General features: G+C 43.5%; 1 protein-coding gene across 7 annotated transcripts in view; it reads left to right on the top strand.

The window, feature by feature from the left end:
- The window catches only part of SH3BP5L (SH3 binding domain protein 5 like), a 37,002-nt gene that overhangs the window by 13,345 nt on the left and 10,986 nt on the right, over window positions 1–12,671 (top strand). For all 7 annotated transcript variants that reach the window (XR_011557909.1, XR_011557908.1, XM_070737960.1 and 4 more), the window contains exons 2-3: window positions 7,656–8,282; window positions 10,438–10,500. Coding sequence is in view for 5 of the 7 variants with exons in the window: in XM_070737960.1 (XP_070594061.1) it covers window positions 8,079–8,282; window positions 10,438–10,500 (267 nt within the window). In the remaining 2 variants the exon portion in view is untranslated. The remainder of the gene's footprint in view (window positions 1–7,655; window positions 8,283–10,437; window positions 10,501–12,671) is intronic.

Genomic DNA, 12,671 nt, shown 5'->3' on the forward strand with positions numbered 1-12,671 from the left:
TACAATCTAATACCAATAAAACCAATACCATTCGTAATAGTTATTGCTTTCAACCAACTTATAAATTTCTAATAGTAATGCATATAGAAACATAGAAGTCTGACGGCAGAAAAGGACCTCATGGTCCATCTAGTCTGCCCTTATACTATTTCCTGTATTTTATCTTAGGATGGATATATGTTTATCCCAGGCATGTTTAAATTCAGTTACTGTGGATTTATCTACCACGTCTGCCGGAAGTTTGTTCCAAGGATCTACTACTCTTTCAGTAAAATAATATTTTCTCATGTTGCTTTTGATCTTTCCCCCAACTAACTTCAGATTGTATCCCCTTGTTCTTGTGTTCAGTTTCCTATTAAAAACACTTCCCTCCTGGACCTTATTTAACCCTTTAACATATTTAAATGTTTCGATCATGTCCCCCCTTTTCCTTCTGTCCTCCAGATTATACAGATTGAGTTCATTGTCTTTCTTAAAGCTATAAAGCTACAATCAATTAATTAATAGATTGCAACTTTATATGTATAGTATCTATATCTATACTAATATGTATTACTATAGTAATAATATATAGTATAGTAATATAGAAATAGAAATATGTATTACTATTAGAAATATCTAAGTTAAATTATAAATTTCTATGCAGCCCAACTTCCTAGGGACTCACAACAAAAACAAGCATAGATCCATATAAAAATGTTTCAATTTAAAACAGTTACAGTCATCCATTATTCAATTATTCCAACCCACTTTATCAGTTTATTGTTGGGGGGGGGGGGAGGAATAGGAGGAGGAAGGAGGAATAGGTACATTCACTATCTGCACTTATTTATAACAATAATGGTGGGATGTCTAGTGTTGCCACAAAAAAGCACATGGACCCAACAATGAAGTCACTAGTAGTCAAGATAAAATCTTTGAAAGAATCCTTAGATTAATGATAGTTGGATATTCTGCAGTCAAGAGTATTAAGAGTATCAAGTTACTTTGTAGTCACTAGTAATCAAGATATCAAGTCTTTGAGTGTCTTTGAAAGAATCCTTAGATTAATGATAGTTGGGTATTCTGCTCCAATAAATGATAATAAAGAACCAGTTTTCCAAATTTAGAAAAAAGTATAGAACATTCTGAAGGAAAGTGATGGAAGGAATTATTTAATAGATGACAGTAAAGGATGAATGAGAATGAGGAAAAAAAGATTGACACAATCGTTAGACACAAAGGATGAGTGAGAATTGTAATTGGTGAATATCTGTTTGGAAATATACTGGTATCAAATATGTGATTTTTAGCATAAGTCTGTTGAGATCTACACATGGCAATGAGTAGGTAAACTTAAAGCATGATTGATTTGATTAGGTTGGAAAGCTGAGAGAACTAGTGAATGATACAAGAGAGGAATTTTGAATAAGGGCCAGATAATTTTTAATAAGAGTGGAAAAAGTAGACAGAGGAAGAAAGGGAAGAAATGAAAGAAAACAATATTATAACCAGAATGATCACAGGAAGAGAAAATATAAAATATGTATGAAAAAAGCATTAGAAGATATAATAATCACCCAGCAGAATAAATGGAAAGTTGACGTAAGGAAATAAGAAACTTCTTGGAACGGTTTATGTACCGTATTTTCTGTAATATAAGATGCACCTTATTTTGGGGGAGAAAAATAAGGGGGAAATATCTACCTACCAGGTATTCATCTGGCTAGCATCCTTAATCTGTTCAGCTTCAGCACATTATTTTATCCATGGTTAGGGCTGAAAAATATCTTCTTCTGAGGGAGTATGAATGAAAACAGGACTTAAGGCTGGAAAAATTACTTTTGAAGGGAGTAGGAATTAAAAAGTGCTGCAAGATTGGAAGATCGTTAGCACCAAGTTAGGGCTGAAAAACCTTTTCCAGAGGGGATAGGAATGAAAACAAGCCTGAAATAACTTAGGGCTAGAAAAACACTTCTTCTGAGCGAGTAGGAAGCTAGGAAAATAGTTAACATCTCGTAATTTTCAGCCTTTTTTAGGGAGGAAAAGGTGCACCTTATACTCTGAAAAATACGGTAACATTGTAGAAGTATCTGGAGTTGTGCTAATGGAAAAGGGCATTTAATGGAATGATAAAGTAGAAGAGGTTGTAGATAAGAAATAATGTTTATAAGAGATTGACTGCTGCAAAAATGCAAGAAAGAAACACGGTGTAGCTTGTGGAGAGAGAAGATAACTGCTAAAAAATTTTTTTTTTAAATAGTTAAGAGTCTAAACAAGAAGCTTCAACTAGATTGGAATTAAAATGATAAAGGGGATTTATGATGAAACTGAAGGGAGGGGTTTTGCCACCCAAGGACAATTCCATCTGTCAGTCCGTCACCCTGGGGATGGAATCATTGACCCCCTCAGAGAGGGTCCGCAACTTGGGCGTCCTCCTCGATCCTCAGCTCACATTAGAAAAACATCTTTCAGCTGTGGCGAGGGGGGCGTTTGCCCAGGTTCGCCTGGTGCATCAGTTGCGGCCCTGTTTGGACCGGGAGTCACTGCTCACAGTCACTCATGCCCTCATCACCTTGAGGCTCGACTACTGTAATGCTCTCTACATGGGGCTACCTTTGAAGAGTGTTCGGAAACTCCAGATCATGCAGAATGCAGCTGCGAGAGCAGTCATGGGCTTCCCTAGGTATGCCCATGTTACACCAACACTCTGCAGTATGCATTGGTTGCCGATCAGTTTCCGGTCACAATTCAAAGTGTTGGTTATGACCTATAAAGCCCTTCATGGCATCGGACCAGAATATCTCTGGGACTGCCTTCTGCCGCACGAATCCCAGTGACCAGTTAGGTCCCACAGAGTTGGCCTTCTCCAGGTGCCGTTGACTAAACTAAACAATGTCGTTTGGCAGGACCCAGGGGAAGAGCCTTCTCTGTGGCGGCCCCGACCCTCTGGAACCAGCTCCCCCCAGAGATCAGAATTGCTCCCACCCTCCTTGCCTTTCGTAAGCTCCTTAAAACCCACCCCTGTCATCAGGCATGGGGGAATTGAGATATTCCTTCCCCCCCAGGCCTATATAATTTATGCATGGTATGTTTGTGTGTCTGTTTGGCTTTTAATAAGGGTTTTTAGTTATTTTAAATATTAGATTTGTCATATGTTGTTTTATTATTGTTGTTAGCTGCCCCGAGTCTACAGAGAGGGGCGGCATACAAATAAAAAATAAAATAAAATAAAATAAATGCTGGAAGTAGTATTTTGGAGATTTAGATGGGATAATAGAGTTTTGTTGAAGAACTGAATTGAAACAAATGATATAGCTGTCCAAATTTTTAGCTGTTGACCAGTCATAAAAGCTGCAAAAATGACAGGTTCACTCATACCTGTCAGTCTTCGGAGAGCCAGTCACGAAGGCAGCGTGAAGCTCCGCCCACCCACCCGGATGCCGCCATTTTGGTTTTTTTACCCTCTGCACATGCACAGAATGCTTTTCTCATGCTACAGGGGGTAAAAGAACCCAAATGGCGGCATCCAGGCAGAACCTCGCACTGCCTTTGCAGTCGGCTCTCCGGCAACGGACAGTCACAAGCGAACTGGGAGCATTTCACCCCTGGGATGGAACTAAGATGGTTTGCAAGGACAGAGAGGCATAGTGAATACTGTAGTGTTGGTATAAACTAAATTTATTTGTTTATTTATTCAATCTTTTATTGCGCCCTTCTCCTTAGACTCAGGGCGGCTTATAAGATGTTAGCAATAGCATTTGTTAACAGAGCCGGCATATTGCCCCCACAATCCGGGTCCCCATTTTACCCTCCTCCGAAGGATGGAAGGCTGAGTCAACCTTGAGCCGGTGATGAGATTTGAACCACTGACCTACAGATCTACAGTCAGTTTCAGTGGCCTGCTGTACAGCACTCTATCTGCTGCGCCACCCCGGCTCCTAAACTAAATTTAGCCTTGTTCCTTGTTCTTCTCATGTCCTGATTTATTTGGCTGATTAGTTCTGCATTGTGCATAATGTTGCTGAACACCCCCTCCCCATAGGAAACAGCATGACAGGTGCATGTATTTATGTACGGATGCCTAGATTTGCACACGTGGCTTTATGGGAAGCAATTGGCAGCATTACAGCTTCTGTCTAGCATTACAGCGAGACGGAAGTGGAGTGCTAAACGATGTCTGGTGCAGGTTGAGCAGTTGCGAAAATCAGCACGAGTGTGCACTGGTAGGAAGACAGATCACCCCTGTAAAAGCTGTGTGTGTGTATCTAATGAAAATGCTGCTGTTGCTAAATGTTTATCCCACGGTGAAGCTGTTGGTCTCCAAGGCTTGTCAGTATGTGAGAGTCCATGAATTGTGATAGACATGGTAACAGGTCAGACAATGGGCAATGTTTGGTGACCCAGAGAGCTTGGAGCCTGGGCGTGCCTTAGGTTCACTGATCCCTCTGTGTGTGTATGCTTTTTTTTCCCTGTCGAATCATTCTGGTACACCCAAATATGGGAGGGAGTATACTGCTTCCTTTTTGCCTCTCGGCCTCTCCAGAGGCCAATATCCAAGGTAGTGAAACGTTTATAGCCGACAAGCTATAATCCAGTGTTTCCCAACCTTTTTTGAGCCGCGGCACATTATTCATATTTTCAAAATTCTGGGGAACACTGAACGGGGGGGCGGGGGGGGGGGGGCTAAAGAAAAGTTTGGACAAAAAAAATATCTCTTCCTCCATTTCACTCTATTTCTCCCTCCCTCTTTCTCTCTCTTCCTTCCTTCCCTTCTTTCTCTCTCTCCATCCCTCTTTCTTTCTTTCTTCCTCTCTTTTTTGCTCTCTTTCTCTCTCCCTCCTTCCCTCCCTCTATGTCTTTCCCTCTCCCTCCTTCCACCCTCTCTTTCTCTCTCTCTCTTGCTTTCTTTCCCTCTCTTTCTCTTGCTTTCTTTCTCTCTCATTCTCTCTCCCCTCCTTTCTCTCTCTCTCTCTTTCTCTCGTTCACCACACCGGCAACAGAGAGAAAAAGAAAGAGAGAGAGAGAGCCGGAGAGAGAGTGGAGGGCGCGTTGTCTTCGCCTCCGCCCGCCGGCTCTGCAGCTAAGAGGCAGCAGCCATCAGCCCCCTCGCCCTCCCAGACGTCCCCAGCGCCCGGCCACACACCGCCTCCCGTTAGTCCGGCCGACTTTTCCCTGCTGCCGTTTTCTCTTCATGGCGCAAAGCCACACAGTCCCGGACTCCCGGATCGCTCGTTTCTCTGGCCAGCAAGCCGGCTGCCCGGAAAAGCATCGCGCTTTTTCAACGCGTGGCGCTTTCCTGGGCAGATGGCTTTGCTGACCGGAGAAGCGAGCGATCCGGGAGTCCGGGACTGTGTGGCTTTGCACCATGAAGAGAAAACGGCTCCGGCAGCAGGGAAAAGTCGGCCGTTTTCTCTTCATGGCGCAAAGCCACACAGTCCCGGACTCCCGGATTGCTCGCCCCAAGGCAGGAGGTGGCAACGGAGGAGAGGGGGCGGATCGCGCCCCAAGGCAGAAGGCGGCGGCGGAGGAGAGGGGGCGGATCACGCCCCAAGGCAGGAGGCGGCGGCGGAGGAGAGGGGGCAGATCGCGCCCCAAGACAGGAGGCAATGGGGCAGGGCGGAGAAGCCAGGGGCGCGTTTGGCCGGAGGCACCGTGGGGAGGCAGGGGCGGCCGCGGCTCCCTTTACTCCTACTGCCGCACCTCCCCGCCCCTGCCTCCTTTTTCCTGCCTTCCTTCTTTGGGGCCCAGCAGGAGAACGCCGGATACGGCGGTCCGGCACCGGCAGCGCCCCGCCCAGCTGGAGCTTCCCTAGGAGCTTCGCGGTACACCTGACCGTGTCTCGCGGCACACTAGTGTGCCACGGCACACCAGTTGGGAAATGCTGCTATAATCTATATATGTAGGTTGTTGTTTTTTTGCAGATAATGAAAAGGAGTGGAGACTAGTATCGATCTATTTTGAGCTTATTATGCTCTTATTATACCCTTACTGGGATTTGAAACTGCGGAGTCTGCCTGTAAGGCAGTAGCTTTAACCTCTAGACTACAGGTTCTCTTCCTCTCAGCTTGTACCAGGGAAGAGTTATATGTTTTTTTCCTTTTTTCTGTCGAATCATCCTTGTATACCCAAATATGGGAGGGAGCATACTGCTTCCTTTTTGCTTCTCGGCCTCTCCAGAGGCCATATCCAAGGCAGTGAAACGTTAATAGCCGACAAGCTATAATCTATATGTGTAGCATTTTTTTTTTGCAGGTAATGAAAAGGAATGGAGACTAGTATAGATCTATTTTGAGCTTATTATGCTCTCATCAGCTAGCCATACCCTTACTGGGATTTGAAACTGGGGAGTCTGCTTGTAAGGCAGCAGCTTTAACCTCTAGACCACAGGTTCTCTTCCTCTCAGTTTGTACCAGGGAAAAGTTATATGTTTTTTTTCTTTTTTGTGTCAAATCATCCTTGTATACCCAAATATGGGAGGGAGCATACTGCTTCCTTTTTGTCTCTCGGCCACTCTAGGGACCATATCCGAGGCAGTTAAATTTTTATAGGTGACAAACTATATTCTATATGTGTAACATATTTTTGCTGGTAATGAAAAGGAAGGGAGACTATAGATGTATTTCAAGCTGTTTTTGCTCTCATCAGCTAGCCATACCCTTACCAGGATTTTAACCTGTAAGGCAGTAGTTTTAACCTCTAGACTGTAGGCTCTACTCCTCTCAGCTTGTACCAAGGAAGAGTATGCTCCCTCCCATATTTGGGTATCCCAGAGTGATTCAACAGGGGGAAAATATATAACTCTTCCCTGGTATAAACTGAGAGGAGGAGAACCTGATGAGAGCAAAATACACACAAACACACACACACACACACACCTGCATACATAACCTCTGTATTATATTGCTTCTATGAATATTCTGTGATTATTGATTCTGTACTTCTGGATTCTGCTGTATAGTACTGTATTGTATATAAAGTTTCATATAAGTTGCCTTTGTAAAACTTTAAGGCACAGTGGGGTGGTGATGGGGGAAAGACTTGAGAAGTTTTAGTGGCAAACAACCACAACTTTAGTTTGTTGCTCATGAAACGCAGCTATAGCTGACTGTTGCCTCTTACTAAATAAATAGCTAGAAACATAGAAGACTGACGGCATGGTCCATCTAGTCTGCCCTTATACTATTTCCTGTATTTTATCTTACAATGGATATATGTTTATCCCAGGCATGTTTAAATTCAGTTACTGTGGATTTACCAACCACGTATGCTGGAAGTTTGTTCCAAGGATCTACTACTCTTTCGGTAAAATAATATTTTCTCATGTTGCTTTTGATCTTTCCCCCAACTAACTTCAGATTGTGTCCCCTTGTTCTTGGGTTCACTTTCCTATTAAAAACACTTCCCTCCTGGACCTTATTTAACCCTGTGACATATTTAAATGTTTCTATCATGTCCCCCCTTTTCCTTCTGTCTTCCAGACTATACAGATTGAGTTCATTAAGTCTTTCCTGATACGTTTTATGCTTCAGACCTTCCACCATTCTTGTAGCCCGTCTTTGGACCCGTTCAATTTTGTCAATATCTTTTTCTAGGTGAGGTCTCCAGAACTAGTTTTAAAACATATTTTCTGTTTTTTGTTTTTTTCCCTCTTGCCTCCTGCTTGGCTGTTTCAGTTCGTTGGGTTGTGCTGCCGGAGCGTACCCTCAAGAGAGGTCCTTAAGAGTATGCAGTAGAGGAGGGGGTGGAGGATACGCCTGACTTTCTCCACCCCCTCTGCAAGGGAGCATCTTTGGGGTCCCCATGCCTCTCTCTTTCTCCGTGGGGAAGATCTTTGCATCGCACCACTTTGCTTGCCGAAAGCATTCCAACTAAGCTGACATCACTGCCTCCTGCTTCCTGGGTCGATGCCGTAATAACTTTCTGCTCCTTCTCCTTCTCGGGCCGCACCTGCCAAAGGCACCTGGATGAACTCGGAAACCCCATGCCAATTCCCTGCGGGCGGGCCTGGCCTGCACATGGTGCCTGGGTTTTTGTGACTGGGGCAGCCCGCCCGCCGAGCGAAAGAAGAGGCCGCAGAGACGCACAGGAAGGCAGACATGGAGGACTCCGACCAGCGCTTGGTGCTGGGCATGAACATGGGGGATGGGAGGCAGACCCCTCCAGGGCAGCTGCAGACCCCCTCCGAAGGCAGCGAGGAGCAGCGGTTGCCTGAGTCCATGTGTGACGGTAGTGGCGACGCCAAGAAGAAAGCAAATATGGAGGAAGAAGAAGAGGAGGAGGAGCTCGACCCTCGCATTCAGGTGAAAGTCTTGCTAAATTGCCTACTCTTGTGGCTCCTGTCTTTCTTAACTACACACTTGTTTGGGTCCTAAGGTCTGGTTGCAAAAATCTAGGGAGCCACTAGGTGGCAGCAAAGGAATATAGAAAAGTCTCCACTGCCATTTGGGTCCTAAGGTCTGGTTGCAAAAATCTAGGGAGCGAATAGGTGGCAGCAAAGGAATACAGAAAAGTCCACTGCCATTTAGTGGCTGTGTGGCTGTTTGTAACCCAGATCTGGTGGCCTTCAAAAACTGGTAGCTCTATCTGTCAGGATGGAAGCTGAAACTTAGCCTTCCTGCTTCCTGAAGGACTACAGTCTGATTTTGAACCACCTGACTTTGGATTATTTTGCAGGCATTTAAGAAGAAAATGAGAAGAATTTGTCTCTGGGAGCTCTCCCTTTTTTCTTCCCCCCAAAAGGGTGAAAATAGCAATAATAATAGCATTTAGACTTATATACTGGTTCACAGTGCTTTACAGCCTTTTCTAAATGGTTTGTAGAAAGTAAACATATTGCCCCCAACGATCTGGGTCCTCATTTTCCCAAGCTAAAGAGAATTGTACTGTCCCATCATCAATACTCCTTACATTCCTAAATCTTGCCAATCCCCTTCATCCAAATAGAAAACAAACTTTATTTGGAAAGCCATATTTTCTGGTTTAACAGAATAATATCTGGCAGATAACAAGGTAAAGCAATAGAACTTAGATTTATACACTTTTTCAAAGTGCTTTACAGCCCTCACTGAGTGGTTTGCAACGTCAGCATATGGCACCCAAAAATCTGGGTCCACATTTTTCCGATCTTGGAAGGAAAGAAGGCTGAGTCAACCTTGAGCTGGTCAGGATTGAACTCCTAACCATCGGCAGAGTTTATTTATTTATTTATTAGATTTGCATGCCGCCTCTCTCGTTAGACTCGGGGCGGCTCACAGCAATAGTAAACAATATATAACAAATCGAATAATTTAAGAGAAACACTAAAAAACCCATTATTAAAAGCAAACATACACACAAACATATCATACATAAACTGTATAGGCCCGGGGGAGATGTTTCAATTCCCCCATGCCTGACGGCAGAGGTGGGTTTTAAGGAGTTTACCAAAGGCAAGGAGGGTGGGAGCAATTCTAATCTCTGGGGGGAGCTGGTTCCAGAGGGTCGAGTTAGCCCCGCAATACCACATTCTTTTTTGGGGTGGGTGGGTGGGGTGGTTATAAAATTTTCCTTTATTTTTCTTCCCACATACAATAAAACCACACGAGCAATAAAAACACAGAATCAATGCTTAAAATAATAATTAATAATATTTCTTTCATACGTTAAACATTCAGAGAAAAAAAATGCTAATAATACTTTTAATATGTACTTTTTATCCTTTGCTAAGTTAATTAAGATTAATTACACATGAGATATATTTCATCTACAAATAACAATATTATGAAAGCTAGTCCCTTGTATTCCCTTTTTCTATTTATAATAAAACTTAAACATCTTAAAATCTTAATATCTAATTTAATCCTTTCATCTCTGTGTTAACTCCTTATCCAATGCTGCCACCAATCCTTATTTCGTCATCTGGGTCTTTAATAGATAATTAAATCATCATATATTTCTTCAAAAGTAATTAAAAGAAAATACTTCTCAATTATGCAATTGAGATGCAATGCAATACTGCATTGTTTCCCAACCTTGGCCACTTGAAGATATCTGGACCAACTCCCAGAATTTCCCTGCCAGCATTCGCTGACTGGGGAATTCTGGGAGTTGAAGTCCAAATATCTTCAAGTTGCCAAGGTTGGGAAACACTGCAATACTGCATTCTAACCATTGTGCCAGCATAGCTCTTAATTTTCCATTGTTTATTCTGCGTGAAATAAAGGAATTTTTCCCTCCTGCATGTTCTGAATGCTAGAATGAATACACGAGTGCCTTATGTTCCTCCCTATTTAAAAGTCAAGTAGGAATTAGGCCACACTAAAAACGTGAATCCCAGCCTTGAATTTCTGGGTGCACTGGGATTACAACTCCTATAATTCCCAGCTGGTGGCCATGCCCAGATCAGAGGAGAGTTTGTGTGCTGTGCTTCGTTCGGTGCCTTCTCTAAAGCCTCGCTCTCTGATTTTCTGCCCACAGGAAGAGCTGGAACATCTCAATCAAGCCAACGAAGAGATCAATCGAGTGGAATTGCAGCTGGATGTAAGGCAACAGAGTCCACATTCCTTGAAACACCAAGGGGAGGGGAAGGGGCTGTGGGCCCAAAGTTTTCCTTCATATTGTAACCTAGAAACATAGAAGACTGACGGCAGAAAAAGACCTCATGGTCCATCTAGTCTGCCCTTATACTATTTTCTGCATTTTATCTTAGGATGAATATATGTTTATCCCAGGCATGTTTCAATTCAGTTACTGTGGATTTATCTACCACGTCTGCTGGAAGTTTGTTCCAAGGATCTACCACTCTTTCAGTAAAATAATATTTTCTCATGTTGCTTTTGATCTTTCCCCCAACTAACTTCAGATTGTGTCGCCTTGTTCTTGTTTTCACTTTCCTATTAAAAACACTTCCCTCCTGGACCTTATTTAACCCTTTAACATATTTAAATGTTTCGATCATGTCCCCCCTTTTCCTTCTGTCCTCCAGACTATACAGATTGAGTTCATGAAGTCTTTCCTGATACGTTTTATACTTTAGACCTTCCACCATTCTTGTAGCCCGTCTTTGGACCCGTTCAATTTTGTCAATATTTTTTGTAGGTGAGGTCTCCAGAACTGAACACAGTATTCCAAATGTGGTCTCACCAGCACTCTATATAAGGGGATCATAATCTCCCTCTTCCTGCTTGTTATACCTCTAGCTATGCAGCCAAGCATCCTATTTGCTTTTCCTACCACCTGACTGCACTGTTCAGACTTCACTGTAAAAGAGGGGAAAGCCCTCTCACTCAGGCAAGGAAGTGGAAATGGGAAACCAGACAGGGAGATATTTCTTGACTCGGAACTGATTGCTCAGTGACCCTTAGTGAAGTTATGAAGGAAAGCAAAGGTAGAAGGGAAGATTTTACAGCCTGCAGTCAGAACTCTCAAAGTCCTGGTCAGAGAAGAGACAGCGTGGTAGGCTTCTAGGCCAAGAGATCAAGACAATTAAGACAATCTCCTGTTGCCAGAAGACCAGTGAGGTTGAGAACAGGAGGTCTCATCTGGTTAGGGACTCTGTATCTTGTTGCAAGCAAGTTGTCTCTTGGACGATCGGCAACTTATGTGAAGTTTAGAATACAATAGAACAGAACAGAAAAGAATACAAGAACAAGGGGCCACAATCTGAGGTTAGTTGAGGGAAAGATCAGAAGCAACGTGAAAAACTATTACTTAACTGAAAGAGTAGTAGATACTTGGAACAAACTTCCAGCAGACGTGGTTGGTAAATCCACAGTAACTGAATTTAAACATGCCTGGGATAAACATAGACCTATCCTTAGATAAAATACAGGAAATAGTATAAGGGCAGACTAGATGGCCCAGGAGGTCTTTTTCTGCCGTCAATCTTCTATGTTTCTATGAATAGAATTCTTTATTGGCCAAGTGTGATTGGGCACACAAGGAATTTGTCTTTGGTGCATATACTCTCAGTGTGCATAAAATATACATTTGTCAAGAATCATGAGGTACAACACTTAATGATTGTCATAGGGGTCAAATAAGCAATGAGGAAACAATATTAATAAAAATATTAAGGATACAAGCAACAAGTTCATCCAAGGACATGGGGTGAGGTATCATCAATATGCTGATGATACCCAGCTTTACATCTCCACCCCATGTCCAGTCAACGAAGCGGTGGAAGTGATGTGCCAGTGCCTGGAGGCTGTTGGGGCCTGGATGGGTGTCAACAGACTCAAACTCAACCCGGATAAGACGGAGTGGCTGTGGGTTTTGCCTCCCAAGGACAATCCCATCTGTCCATCCATTACCCTGGGGGGGGAATTATTGACCCCCTCAGAGAGGGTCCGCAACTTGGGCGTCCTCCTCGATCCACAGCTCACATTAGAAAACCATCTCTCAGCTGTGGCGAGGGGGATGTTTGCCCAGGTTCACCTGGTGGACCAGTTGCAGCCCTATCTGGACCGGGACTCATTGCTCACAGTCACTCATGCCCTCATCACCTCGAGGTTCAACTACTGTAATGCTCTCTACATGGGGCTACCTTTGAAAAGTGTTCGGAAAATTCAGATCGTGCAGAATGCAGCTGCGAGAGCAGTCATGGGCTTACCTAGGTATGCCCATGTTTCACCATCACTCCGCAGTCTGCATTGGCTGCCGATCAATTTCCGGTCACAATTCAAAGTGTTGGTTATGACCTTTAAAGCCCT

This window comes from Erythrolamprus reginae, chromosome 2, assembly GCF_031021105.1.
Source record: "Erythrolamprus reginae isolate rEryReg1 chromosome 2, rEryReg1.hap1, whole genome shotgun sequence".
Classification (NCBI taxonomy): Eukaryota; Metazoa; Chordata; class Lepidosauria; order Squamata; family Dipsadidae; genus Erythrolamprus; species Erythrolamprus reginae.